Source organism: Enhydra lutris, unplaced genomic scaffold, assembly GCF_002288905.1.
Source record: "Enhydra lutris kenyoni isolate GAN:26980312 unplaced genomic scaffold, ASM228890v2 scaffoldscaffold22, whole genome shotgun sequence".
In the NCBI taxonomy this organism is placed as follows: domain Eukaryota; kingdom Metazoa; phylum Chordata; class Mammalia; order Carnivora; family Mustelidae; genus Enhydra; species Enhydra lutris.
Window position 1 is genome coordinate 16,144,272 of NW_019154106.1, and position 12,441 is coordinate 16,156,712.

At 41.0% G+C, this 12,441-nt stretch overlaps 2 protein-coding genes across 3 annotated transcripts in view; both read left to right on the forward strand.

Annotated features, from left to right (window-relative positions):
• The window catches only part of LOC111149561 (formin binding protein 4), a 40,284-nt gene extending 32,868 nt beyond the window's left edge, over positions 1–7,416 (forward strand). For both annotated transcript variants that reach the window (XM_022506657.1, XM_022506658.1), the window contains exons 16-17: positions 3,408–3,565; positions 6,327–7,416. In XM_022506657.1, coding sequence (XP_022362365.1) covers positions 3,408–3,565; positions 6,327–6,417 — 249 coding nt within the window. In that variant the 3' untranslated portion in view covers positions 6,418–7,416. The remainder of the gene's footprint in view (positions 1–3,407; positions 3,566–6,326) is intronic.
• Positions 7,417–8,987: 1,571 nt separating this feature from the next.
• Positions 8,988–12,441, forward strand: part of LOC111149824 (ATP/GTP binding protein like 2) — a 40,432-nt gene continuing 36,978 nt past the window's right edge. The window contains exons 1-4 of the mRNA XM_022507117.1: positions 8,988–9,433; positions 9,604–9,736; positions 10,006–10,069; positions 11,106–11,240. Coding sequence (XP_022362825.1) covers positions 9,701–9,736; positions 10,006–10,069; positions 11,106–11,240 — 235 coding nt within the window. The 5' untranslated portion in view covers positions 8,988–9,433; positions 9,604–9,700. The remainder of the gene's footprint in view (positions 9,434–9,603; positions 9,737–10,005; positions 10,070–11,105; positions 11,241–12,441) is intronic.

The window sequence follows — 12,441 nt, forward strand, 5'->3', positions numbered from 1 at the left end:
AAAGATTTTATTCATATGACAGACCGTGAGAGAGAGGGAATACAAGCAGGGGGAGTGGAAGAGGGAGAAGCTGGCCTCCTGCTGAGTGGGGAGCTTGACACAGGCCTGATCCCAGGACGCTGGGATCATGACCTGAGCCAAAGGCAGACGCTTAACAACTAAGCCACCCAGGCGCCCTGCAAAAACAAAAAACAACTTTCTCATCAGCTTTTGTCCTCTGTGCTAGCACTTCTCTTCTACCTCAACTTTAATCTTTTGCCCTGAGGATTAACAGGGCAAATTCATTTGCCTTACAATGGTTCAGAGAATCTTCTTGAATGGGTTCTGCATTCACACAAAATAGACAATGTTTCCAGATTAAACCATTTGTCCAACTTGGTACCATGTTTTCAGATAGAAATTATCTGGAAATGAAATGAATATTAGAGCAGTCAATAATAACAAGACAGTGTGTAAAGTAGACCAGTGTCAAGCTCTACACCAAAGTATACACAGCTCTCCTGAGTCAAAATACTGTTTACCACCTCCCTGCCTTTACTTTGTCCACCGGTCCCAATACTGTGTGCTTTTTACACAATTAAATGTTAGAACAGCCAGTTCTTGGGAATCATTTATCTTGTGAAGCCTTCCTTGACATCCTTTTGCTGACCCACCAGACATAATTGCTTCTGCCTCTTTTACTGCAGTAAGTAATTTTTTAGCCAGTCATGCTTCTATGGTCTTGAAAAATTGAGAATTCTAACTTGGTAATGTATTATTTTTACATACTTAATATTGAAACAAATGATGGCCTCTTTGTTGTGTATAGACCATTTTAAAAGAATATAAAATGGAGGAACCTGAGTTGCCCAGTCACTTGTGTCTGACTCTGTTTCAGTGCAAGTAATGATCTCAGTGTCATGCAATTGAGCTCCACGTGGGGCTTCGTGCTTAGCGCAGCATCTGCCTGGAATTCTCTCTCCTCTTCCTCTGCCCCTCTCCTTTATGTGTTGCACGCGTGTGCTCTCTCTCTCTAAAATAAGAATAAAATCTTTTAAAAAGGGGGGGGGCGTCTGGGTGGCTCAGTTGGTTAAGAATCCAGCTTTTGATCTCAACTCTGGTCTTGATCTCAGGGTTATGAGTTCAAGCCCCAGATTGGGCTCCCTGCTGGGCGTGGAGTCTACTTTAAAAAAAAATTATTTATATATATATATATATATATATATATGTAAAAGATATACTTAGTGCCTCATGTTCGGGAATATTTGAAATACATATTTTCAATCTTTTTTTTTCCTTTAAGATTTTATTTGAGAGAGAGAGAGCGCAAGTGGGGGGGAGGGGCAGAGGCAGAGGGAGAAGCAGACTTCTAACTGAGCAGGGAGTCCATCCCAGGACCCTGAGATCACAACCTGAGCCGAAGACAGAGCTTTAACCAACTGAGCCACCCAGGCGCCCCAGTTTTCAGTCTTTTTGCTAGAGTTTTGTGTGCAGCTTACTAGAAAATAAGTCCTAACCATTCAGTCTTTATTCATCTGACTTCAGTGTTCCCCTATGAAAATGTGCTTAAACAGTCAATGCAACTCTATATCCATGGTTTTGATTGTGATTGGCAATAAACTTCTAAAACATAACTAATTTTCCCATGACTGATAGGAATCACGTGATAAAAAAAATTTTTTTTCACAAAGCCCAGTAGAAGTCAAAATGAAACAAGAGTAACTCTACCCAGAGCTTTGTTCTTTGTTTTGTTTTGTTTTTAAGATTTTATTTATTTATTTATTTGACAGAGATCACAAGTAGGCAGAGAAGCCGGCAGAGCGGGGTGGGGGGGGGAGCAAGCTCCCCGCTGAGCAGAGACTGATGCGGGGCTCGATTCCAGGACCCCTGGATCATGGCCTGAGCTGAAGGCAGAGGCTTTAGCCCACTGAGCCATCCAGGCGCCCCAAGAGCTTTGTTCTTTAATCATGGTTGCCAATGTTCAGTGAAAGATTATACCTCAATGAGCCCTCTGTGCTCATGTGACCATTATTTGTTCATGTTATTTTTGACTCAGTTGGTTCCCTGCTAAGCCAGAGTGGGCTGTTCTGGAGCTTGCAGGAAGGGGGTATATACAGTATGAGAGCCTGTATCACAGGTGAAAGGACAGACTGGAACATGGGGACATGTGTGGGAACTAAAGGTGTCAGCACAACAGAGGGGCATTCGTTTCCCCCAGAAAGTTAAGAACTCTGAGTTACAATCAAAATAGGGTATCGAGTTACCAGGGAGCTACGTAACAGAAGAAAGACTAAAAATATGAAACTTATTTTCTCAGATTTTTGAAGACTTAAGAAATGTCTCACAAGTGCAGACTAGAAAAACAGGTTGGGCCCCCACATCCAGTCCAGAATGAGCACAGCAGCAGGTACTCACACCTACCACCTGTGTGCCTGCTGGTCATGCTTATGGTGTGGGTCTTCAGACTTAGCTCTGCTGCTCTTCAAAGTACAGGGATAAAATACTTTTAATGCATATGATTTGTCAGACATTCTCCTTAGAAGCTTGGGATTCAGTAGAGAGTCAAACAAACAAATCCTGTTTTTGTGGAGATTCCCTCCTGGAGGGCTGGAGAAGAGAGGGAACATGGAGACAAGTAGGCAAGTATGTGCATATTTGGTGCTTAAAATGCAGTGAGAAAAAATAAGCAGTGTTAGAGGACAAAAAGTGGTCTTTGGGAGGTGGTGTTGGCTCTGATAGGGTGGTCAGGGAAGGCCTCTTTGCTAGAGTGCCATTATCAGAGGCCTGTAGGTGATAATAGAGCAAACCATGTTGGACATCTGCAGTTACAATTTTGTAAGTATCACCAGGATTTTTTTTTTTACTATGAAAGTACATATTTATTTTAGATGATTTAGAAAATGAAGATGAGCCAAAAGAAGAAAAGTAAGAACTCCTCTTAGAACTGATCTTATTAATATTTTGATATATCTCCTTGCTTTTTTTAGTATTTGTTGCCATTGACTATGTTGCTCTTTCCAGGAAAGCTGGCCATTTTTTTCTCAGCTGTTTTTCACTTGATGTAAACAGGGCATCTGTTTAAAATTTGCCAAAGGAAACACTGTAATTCTGAGTTGAGATAAAAGGCAACAGTTTTGAATTCCATAAAATAATGAAGCTAAAGGAAAATTTTCTGACCTGATTTAATAAAAACACACTTAAAGTTTTTAGATTTTTTTATAGTTTTTAGATTTTCAGCCAAGCATTAATTAGGTTTATAGTTAGTAGAGATTTTTGACAAGAACTTATAATGGATTTATTTTGTTTCTGTCCTTTTGATTTTAAAGTCCCTTTATTCCTTAGATCTAAGAAGAGATCTTGATCTTACATGGGTCTCATTTCCATATTTTATGTATTATTTTCTTTTTGACCTTTAACCTTTGCTCTAGGCAAAGAAGAGTAAAACCAAAATGCCCTCTCTGGTAAAGAAGTGGCAGAGTATCCAACGTGAGTTAGATGAAGAGGAGAACTCTAGTTCTAGTGAAGAGGACCGGGAATCAACTGCACAGAAGCGAATTGAAGAGTGGAAACAGCAACAGCTGGTCAGGTAAAAAGAAACCACAAATGCGAGTGGGTTGGTGGTGATTTTAGAGCAGTCGTCATATTCTTTGAATCACAGTCCTTAATTTTTTTTTTTTTTTTCAAACTTACCTAAAGGTTCATAATTCACAGTAATGTTTATTTCCCCATAAAAATTATGATTTACCCTTTTTCAAAGTTAGAAATACCAAAGTTTTAATACTTTATCCTACTGATTGTTCCTCTTAAGCAAAGGAGTATCTTTAACTCTGAGCATACCAGGAAAAATAGATATCCCCTTTACCAGGTAGACCCAATAGACCCTTTTATAACTTTTTAAAAAATTATTTTACAATAATTAACGGAAGTTAAAAGGACGGGGGCTGGGTCAGTCGGTGGAGAATGGGACTCTTGATCTGGGGGTTAGGATTTTGAGTTCAAGCCCCATGTTGGGTCACAGACCTTACTTTAAAAAAAGACTTAAAAAGGGAAGGGGAGAAAACTTCATTAGAGATTTGATAAGAAGTGAAACATAGCTAACCCAGGTATTTTTCTTTATTTTTCTGGTTCTGAGGGTAGATAGAGTAAATAAACTGAGCAACATTCTTTGAATGCAACTAATAGTTCAGTTGTCATACATAACCTGGAATGTACTCATAAGTAGTCCTACGGTATTTCACATCCTTCTCAGTTAGGTTCTCACTTATTACTTCTGGTTCTCCCACTTGCAACATCAGTGAACACATTTGGGAGAGGATCACCATCTTTTGTTTCATAATTCAAAACATTTTTACTTTTAGATACATAACTACCAATTGAAATGGTCATTGTAAGGAATTTTTTTTGTTTCTTAAAATGTCCATTTATCCAATTATTATATACCTCCTTTTAGCACTTGGCTCCTTAGGAACCCTATGAAATAAATCATAGCATACAGCATAATAAAACCTGGAAGATTCTTGTTATATGTAATTTTAGGGAAATGACGTAGTCCTAGTTCTGTTCTTTTTCTCTCTCTCTCTTTTTTTTTTTTTTTTTTTTTTTAGATTTTATTTATTTATTAGCAAGCAAGGAGAGTGGCAGGGAGAGGGAGAAGCAGTCTCCTGCTGAGCAAGGAGCCCGATGTGGGGCTCAGTCCCTGGACCCTGGGATCATTACATGGGCTAAAGGCAGCTACTTGAATGATTGAGCCATCCAGGCCCCCGATAGTGTTCCTTTTCATTCATTCATTCATTCATTCATTTATTTTATTTTATTTATTTTATTTGTTATTGTTGTTCCTTTTTAGTGAGAATATATTTCCTTTTTGTTCTTAGAAATACACTGTTCACTCATCAATCTCAAATTTGAGAAAATTCTTCTAGGATATGGTCCTCTTAATATCCATAGTCTGAAATTTTACTTACCCGATAAGTTTTACCATCATAATTAGAATGTCTAATGCCACTGTCTGTTTGTTTGCATTTATCTTCTGGTTTGTCTAATAATTGTGGGATGGGGGCACCTGGCTGGCTCAGTTGCTAGATCTTGGGATTGTGAGTTCAAGCCCCATGTTGGGCATAGAGCTTACATAAAAAATAGTAATAATATGGGTGCCTGGGTGGCTCAGTGGGTTGCGCCTCTCTCTACCTTCAGCTCAGGTCATGATCTCAGGGTCCTGGGATTGAGCCCCACGTCAGGCTCTCTACTTGGTGGGGAGTCTGCTTCCCTCTTTCTCTCTGCCTGCCTCTCTGCCTACTTGTGATTTCTTTCTCAAATAAATAAATAAATAAAATCTTTTTATAAAAAAATAGTAATAATAATATTGGAGTGGAAGGAGACCATGAAGATGTTGCCTCCAGACTTTACTCCCTTGAAAGGTTGTGTACTCTTTGGGGCAACACAATAAGAAAACTAAGGGTGCACTTAGTGACAGTTTATTGCACTTTTGCCTCATTCTTGTAGATGATTCCATTATTTGGTTTTCTTATTATTTTTTTGTCTTTTTTAGTATTGCTGGAAACTGAGTAATGATTAATTCCTATGATGAAATAGCAAACTTTCGAGATGATAGGTGGGGAATCACAGAGATTCTGTATTTAGATTATTTTAGATTTATGAAAGGGTCCCAATGCATCCATTCTGGTTATTGTAAGAATAGAATCTGAGCTCAGGCTGTTTTGAAAATATTTGAATAAGCCATGAGGTATCATTGCTTAAAAATAAAACTCTTCAAAAGAGAACTTCAGGGGCACCTGGGTGGCTCAGTGGGTTAAGCCTTTGCCTTCGGCTCAGGTCATGATCTCAGGGTCCTGGGATCAAGCCCTACATCAGGCTCTCTGCTCAGCAGCAAGCCTGCTCACCCCCCAGCCCCTGCCTGCCTCTCTGCCTGCCTGTGATCTCTCTTTCTGTCAAATAAATAAAATTTTTTAAAAAGAGAGAGAACTTCAAAAACCAAAGGTTTTTGACGATGAGTTGAGGGTTAAGATACGTCTTTCCTAAAGAGTGGAACCTCTTCGGGGCCAAGATAAACTTTCACAAGAATTGTTGTCTTTCTTCAGTGTTGCTTTAATGATTACAAGAGATAGATAAAATTAAATACGCACTTACATGTTCATGAAACTGTAGAGAGAGTGTGTGTGTCTTTGATGCATCAGAATTAAGAAATTTGATGAAGAGTATATTGGTACCTAGTTGAGAAACTTGAAGCACATTCATAAAGATCACAGTTTCAGTGTCACGTAATGGTTTTTGTGAACAGTTTCCTCCTTTTTCTTGCCAGTGAAGTAATCTGTATGTTGTTTTCACAGTGGCATGGCAGAGAGGAATGCTAATTTTGAAGCACTGCCTGAGGATTGGCGAGCAAGACTGAAGAGGAGGAAAATGGCTCCAAACACATAGTTTTGTGGGCAGGGGGAGTGGGTTTTTTTTGTTTTTTTTTGTTTGGTTTTTTTTTTTTTTTTTACTGATCTTTTTCTTCTTCATGTTCAGTTCAGAGTCTTCATCAGTTTTACTGTTGTCAATAAACTATAAATGTTAAGAGGGAGAGCATATGAATTTCCTGGGCAAAAGCATACATGTACAGTTTTCACATTTATGAAATGTAATGTTTCTGTTTTGCTGAAGGGTGACATTGACCGAATGCTTTGACATGGCTGCCTTTATTCTCACACTGGCAAGCTCATTGTATCAGGTACATTAATCTCATCAATCTGGAACATGTGATTCAGGAGTATGATACCTCAGTAGAGCACTCGCTGACAAAAAGTGAAGGATTTTCTGTCTCATAGAGTCTCATTTAGTTCCTAGTGCGGCTCTCTCTCATTAACTTCTATCCAGAACAAGTGCAATTAAGAAGGCAGCTCTGTATTCTGTTTTGCTTAACTGGGATTATCCGAATCTCTGACCTCTTCTAGCCTGCCACTCCTGAAGTGCTGAGGTATATCGAGGTGTTTCTCTTGTGCTGACAGACCGCCACACTCTCTAGAGATCTCTTTTTCAAAAATTCTAGAACTGGTAGCTCAGTCATTTCACGTACCAGTGGCGTTACTCATATTTCAATACAGGCAGCAGCAGGTGTTCGTATCTTTAATTTTGAGGATTTCCCCCTCATATGTGTGGCAGTAAATGTAACAAGAGCCACTGTATGTATTAATGTGTCTCCATTGTCTCACCTTATTCCAAAATTCACCTCCCTTTTATGTGAATGTACTCTCCATAAAATTCCAGTATTTAAAAAGCAGTTTACTGTTCTGTACTTTCTATTGTATCACAATCAGGTAAAAGTCACTTTAAACTGAAGAAACAGCAAATTGTGTTTTAAAGCTGTTTGTATTTCTCCAGTTTCTGGCCTTGTAAATTTGTATATATGCTCTAATAAAGCTTTTTTTATACTTCTGATTGGTTATCCTTTTGCTGTTCTAAGGCTATTATTTCATGATTGTGTAATCAAGACTTGTTTTAAGTCCAGTCTTAATTGTTTTTTCTTCCAAATACAGCAGAAGGCATGTGTGAACACTGAAGAACAGCCCTCGGGAAAAAGAAGAGCCGCAGGGTCTTGAGTCAGTGGGGGTGAGAGTGGCGGTGGGGACAGGGTTTTGGCACCAGAAGGTGCTAAGACTTGTATTTTGGAGCTTGCACTCTATAATATTAGCTAATGTTTGACCTAAAATCCTGGAAACGATGTTATGTGTTTTTGAAGATGGACTTTTCCCCTATTTATAAAGGTAATCTCTACTTTGGTTATGTTCATATAAAGCTAACCAAAGACAACAATTAATAGTTTGAATTTTATTCCAATCTATTTATATGCATGTAAGTAAGAAGTCATGTATTTCTTTTACCATTATGCAGGTGTTGGGGTGACATTTTGTATACAAACTTGTAATTTGCGTAGAGCAAATTTGTAGAAATAAAGGCTACCGACTAGCAATTAAAGCTTTTGCTTTAACTATCTAGCAGTTTTCTAGACTTTTAGGAACTGCTGCAGAGCACCAGTACCTTTGGCATTATCTTCTTCTTCTTCTTTTTTTTTTTTTTTTTTTTTTTGTTAAAGAACAGAGTGAGGGAAAGAATTTGAGTAGGGGAGAGGCAGTGGGAGAGGAAGAACCTGGCTCCTGGCTGAGCAGGGAGCCCAATGTGGGGCTCCATCCCAGGACCCTGGGATCATGACTGAGCGCCCAGGTGCCCCCATTTGTTACTATCTTAACATAATGGAGCACTTTGATGTCTGACAATTTGATGGTCAAAATGTGTATTTTTCAAATCTATCTATGGGGTGGTGAGATAAAACTTTAAAGCGGAGGAGAAAAAGCTCCCTTTGAGCAACACCTGACAGTTAACCTAAGGCTAAGGAATAGCAAAGAAGTTTGGGATTTTTTTTTTTAAGATTTATTTTTTACTTTTTTAAAGATTTTTATCAGAGCACAAGCAGGGGGAGTGGCAGGCAGAGGGAGAAGCAGTGTCCCGCCTAGCAAGAAACCCTGTTTGGGACTCAATCCCAGGACCTGAGCCAAAGGCAGACGCCTAACAACTGAACCACCCAAGAGTCCCAACATTGAGAGAGCACGAAAGGGAAGGGCAGAGGGAGAGAGAACCCTATGCACACTCGGGGAGCCTGAGCCAAGGCAGGGGTTGATCTTGCGACCTGAGCCCAAGCCAAGAAACAGATGCTTAAGGAATTCGGAATATTTTCATGGACCACTAACTGTCATTGTATTCACCAATCCAATTTCGATGCCCCATAAGCGGGGCTGCAATACGACCTGAAAGGAACAATGCGTCTGAAAAACGGGTCTGGCCGCACTGCTGAACATTTCCCAAGATCACACCCAGGCGCCGGGGGCGGGGCCTCGCTCCCCGGAAGAGTCCCGCCGTCCTACCCTCCGCTTCCGCCTCGAGGTTGCTAGGCTACCGGGACCCTAGCAGAAAGCTGTGGCGGGCGAGCGCCAGGAGCGTGTTCTCTGAGCGCTGCGAGGCTCGGCAGCCGTCCCTGCTGTGCGGTGGCCTCCCGCCTCGCTTAGGCTTCTCTGCTGCCGCAGGCGTCGCGCACACCCCTGTTGCCCCAGACGGGCCGGGGAGCGGAGGCGGTCGCACCCTTCCTTCTGCCCTCCTAGGAAATCTCTACACCTCCTCTCCGACTCTTCAGGGAAACTCCCTCACCACCTTCCCCGGCACCAGGAAGCCCTGAAACCCTGAATTCCATTTTCAGGGCCCGCTATCCGGGCCCGTGACCTTTCTTTTTTTATCTACTCCGAGGTAACTCGGTCGGATCCCTCCATCTCCATTTCTTTCACGTTCCTTTCGCGTCCTGGTCGGGGTATCTCCCTCCTCCGAGAGGGGAGCATGGGAGCAGCAAGCGTCCCGGCGCCTCGGGAGGCGCAGACTGGAAGACAAGCCCCCCTCCCTCATTCCTCAGGTATGCCTCGGGCCCTCAAGAGTAGGAACCAGTAGCCCAGTGCTTGTACGTTTAAGAGGCTGGATTGGCTGAGACAGGGTTTCTTAAAGTCGCGTAAGAGCCGCGCAGGTGGAGGAGGATGGGGTGAAATCGGCAGTGTTTTTTTCAGTTGTCCTGTTCTGGTTTTTTAGCTTCTGTGTAATCAGCTGCCCTTCTGGAAACTGGGCAGGGCTTGTGGCTGGATGCCGGTGTCCCTGACTTGTCTTCAGCATACCGTGCAGAAGTAACATGTTCTCAGCATTGGAAACAGAGCTAACGCAGGAGGTCGGTACACCCCCCTCTCCAGGAAGTCCACAGAAATCCAATACTACTAGATCAGAAGGTATATTCTGGTGGCACCTTTTTCTAGCAGGAGATCTTGATCCCCAAGATAGAATAGTTTGCATGAATGTCTTTCAGTTGGTTTGTTTACAGAAGTCCTCACAAACTCAAGAACTGTTGTCCTTTGCAAAGATTTTTGTGTGCCTTTTGTTAAAAGATTTCAGAATTCTTTGAAAGGACTTTCCTGATTGATTCGGCTTTTGCTTTCACAGACTCTTCCTGATCCCTATGAAGACTTTATGTACCATCATCTTCAATACTATGGCTATTTTAAAGGTAATAAATATCACATTCTTACCTAGCATCACCTTTCCTGCCTTCATGGAGTAAATGGTTAGATTAACTGGAGAGTTACTCTCGGATAAATTAATGATGGTTCTTCTAGCACCAGGGAAAGATGAAGGGAAGTGAAAAGTACTTCATTATTGATCTGCTTTGTCACTTCTCTTGAGTGCCTGTGTATACAAGGGTCTGTCTATCCTTGTACCAATACCACCACCCTTTCTTAATTACACTATATGGCATTAAATAGTCTTGATAATCTGGAAAGACATGTCCTCCATCTGTTCTTCGGAAGTATCTTCGCCATTCTTGCCTTTAACATGTAATTTCAGAATTAGCTTGTGATGTTTAAGAAATTGGAATTGCATTGAATCTACAGATCAAATTTCACAAGAAATGAGAGTTTTCCAATACTGGGTTCTGCAATCTCTTTTTTATTTTCATTGTGGGGGGTATTCTGCAACCTATGAATATACTCTAGTTCTACATTTACAAAGATCTTGCTTAATATCTCCCAATAAAGATTTATAATTTTTTCATGGAACTTCATATTATTATGTCACTGTAAATGGTATCTCTTTATATTTTTATTTTCTAACTTTGTTCCTGGTATTTAGAAATAAAATTAAGTCTCGGTATTGATTTTCTTTCTATCAACCTTATTAAATTTTCTTACTATTTCATTTTGAAAGTGATTGCTAATTTGTTGAAAACTGAATTTCCAGTTTGCCAGATTCAGCAGAGCCCTCAAGACAAAGCAGCTTTGGGCACCTTGCTCTTTCCACCCCACCATGCTGCTTCTCAAGTCTCTCCTCACTGTAAAATGGAGAATATGTGCTTAACTCACGGAAATCAGAATATGAAAGCTCTTTAGAAAATGGGATGTATTCTTTGTAAAGACCTGTGGTGGTGATGGGTAGTAACAGAAGTAGTGGCAGTTTTGGTAGTAGTAGCGGTTTGGGTATTGACCTAGATGTTACAGGCGATGAAGCGGCCTTCCAGCACTTTTAATTACATTGTGTATTTGTAGCTCAGAGAGGCAGTTTACCAAACTCAGCCACGCACCAGCATGTTTGGAAGAATAATCCTCGCTACCTGGTGAGTGGCTCTTTTGGGGAAAGAGAGGATGTGATACCAGACCCGCTGCAAAAGGAGAAGCTACTATGTGAGTAATGGTCAGTGTGTATGAGCCCCAGAAACCTCACTGCCTTGAGCCACTTCTTGGGGTATTCGGGAGAACATGGCCTAACACGGGGAAAGCCAGAGGAGTAGCCTTGGCCAGTTTCTGACATCACTCAAAAATGTTATACCTAGATCCACTTTGGATTACAGGTTTATTTCATTTTATTTTATTTTTTAAAGATTTTATTTATTTGTTAGAGTGAGAGAGAGCACAGGCAGGCAGAGTGGCAGGCAGAGGCAGAGGAAGAAGCAGGCTCCCCACTGAGCAAGGAGCCCCATGCGGGACTAGATCCCAGGATCTAGGAACATGACCTGAGCCAAAGGCAGCCACTTAACCGACTGAGCCACTGGGGCATTCCTGGATTATAGGTTTAAATTAAAATACTATACATTCCAGATTACTTTTCTTCAAATTATGGGAAACTTTGTTAAGACATCGTGGTCAAGAATAGCACACTGATTTTTACACAATTGTGGCGGGTATATTTGTTAAGGCACTTTGTGTAAGAGTGGTGGAAACCAATTTCAGCTAGCTTAAAAATAATTAAAAAAAAAATATATATATATATTTATATAATATATTTATATATGTATGTATATATGTATTTAAAGACCAAGAAGTGGGGGCAGAGGGAGAGGAACAAGCAGACTTCCCACTTGGATTGGAGTTCAAAGCAGGGCTTGATCCCTCAACCCTGAGATCATGATTTGAGCTGAAACTGAGAGTTGGACAGTCAACCGACTGAGCCACCCAGGCAACCCCGAAAAATAATTTTTCACAAGGATTTCAGAAGTTCCCCTGGAATCTAAAGGCAGGAGTACAGATGAATTTCTCCCTCAATATATAACCGTCCAAACATCACAATTCACTTTTCCCCATATCCTCCCTAATCCCAGTTCAGGCTGCCATCATTTCTCACTGTTGAAACAGCCTCAATAATTGGTCTCCTGAATTCTTCTCTTGTTTCATGCTAACCCCTTTCAAGCCATTTTCCACACAGCATTATTCTTTTTTATGTGCAAATCTGATTGTGTCCTTTTTCCAGTTAAAACCTTTGAATGGTGGCGCCTGGGTGGCTCAGTGGGTTAAACCTCTGCCTTCAGCTCAGGTCATGATCCCAGCATCCTGGGATCGAGCCCCGCATCGGACTATCTGCTCAGCAGGGAGCCTGCTTCCTCCTCTC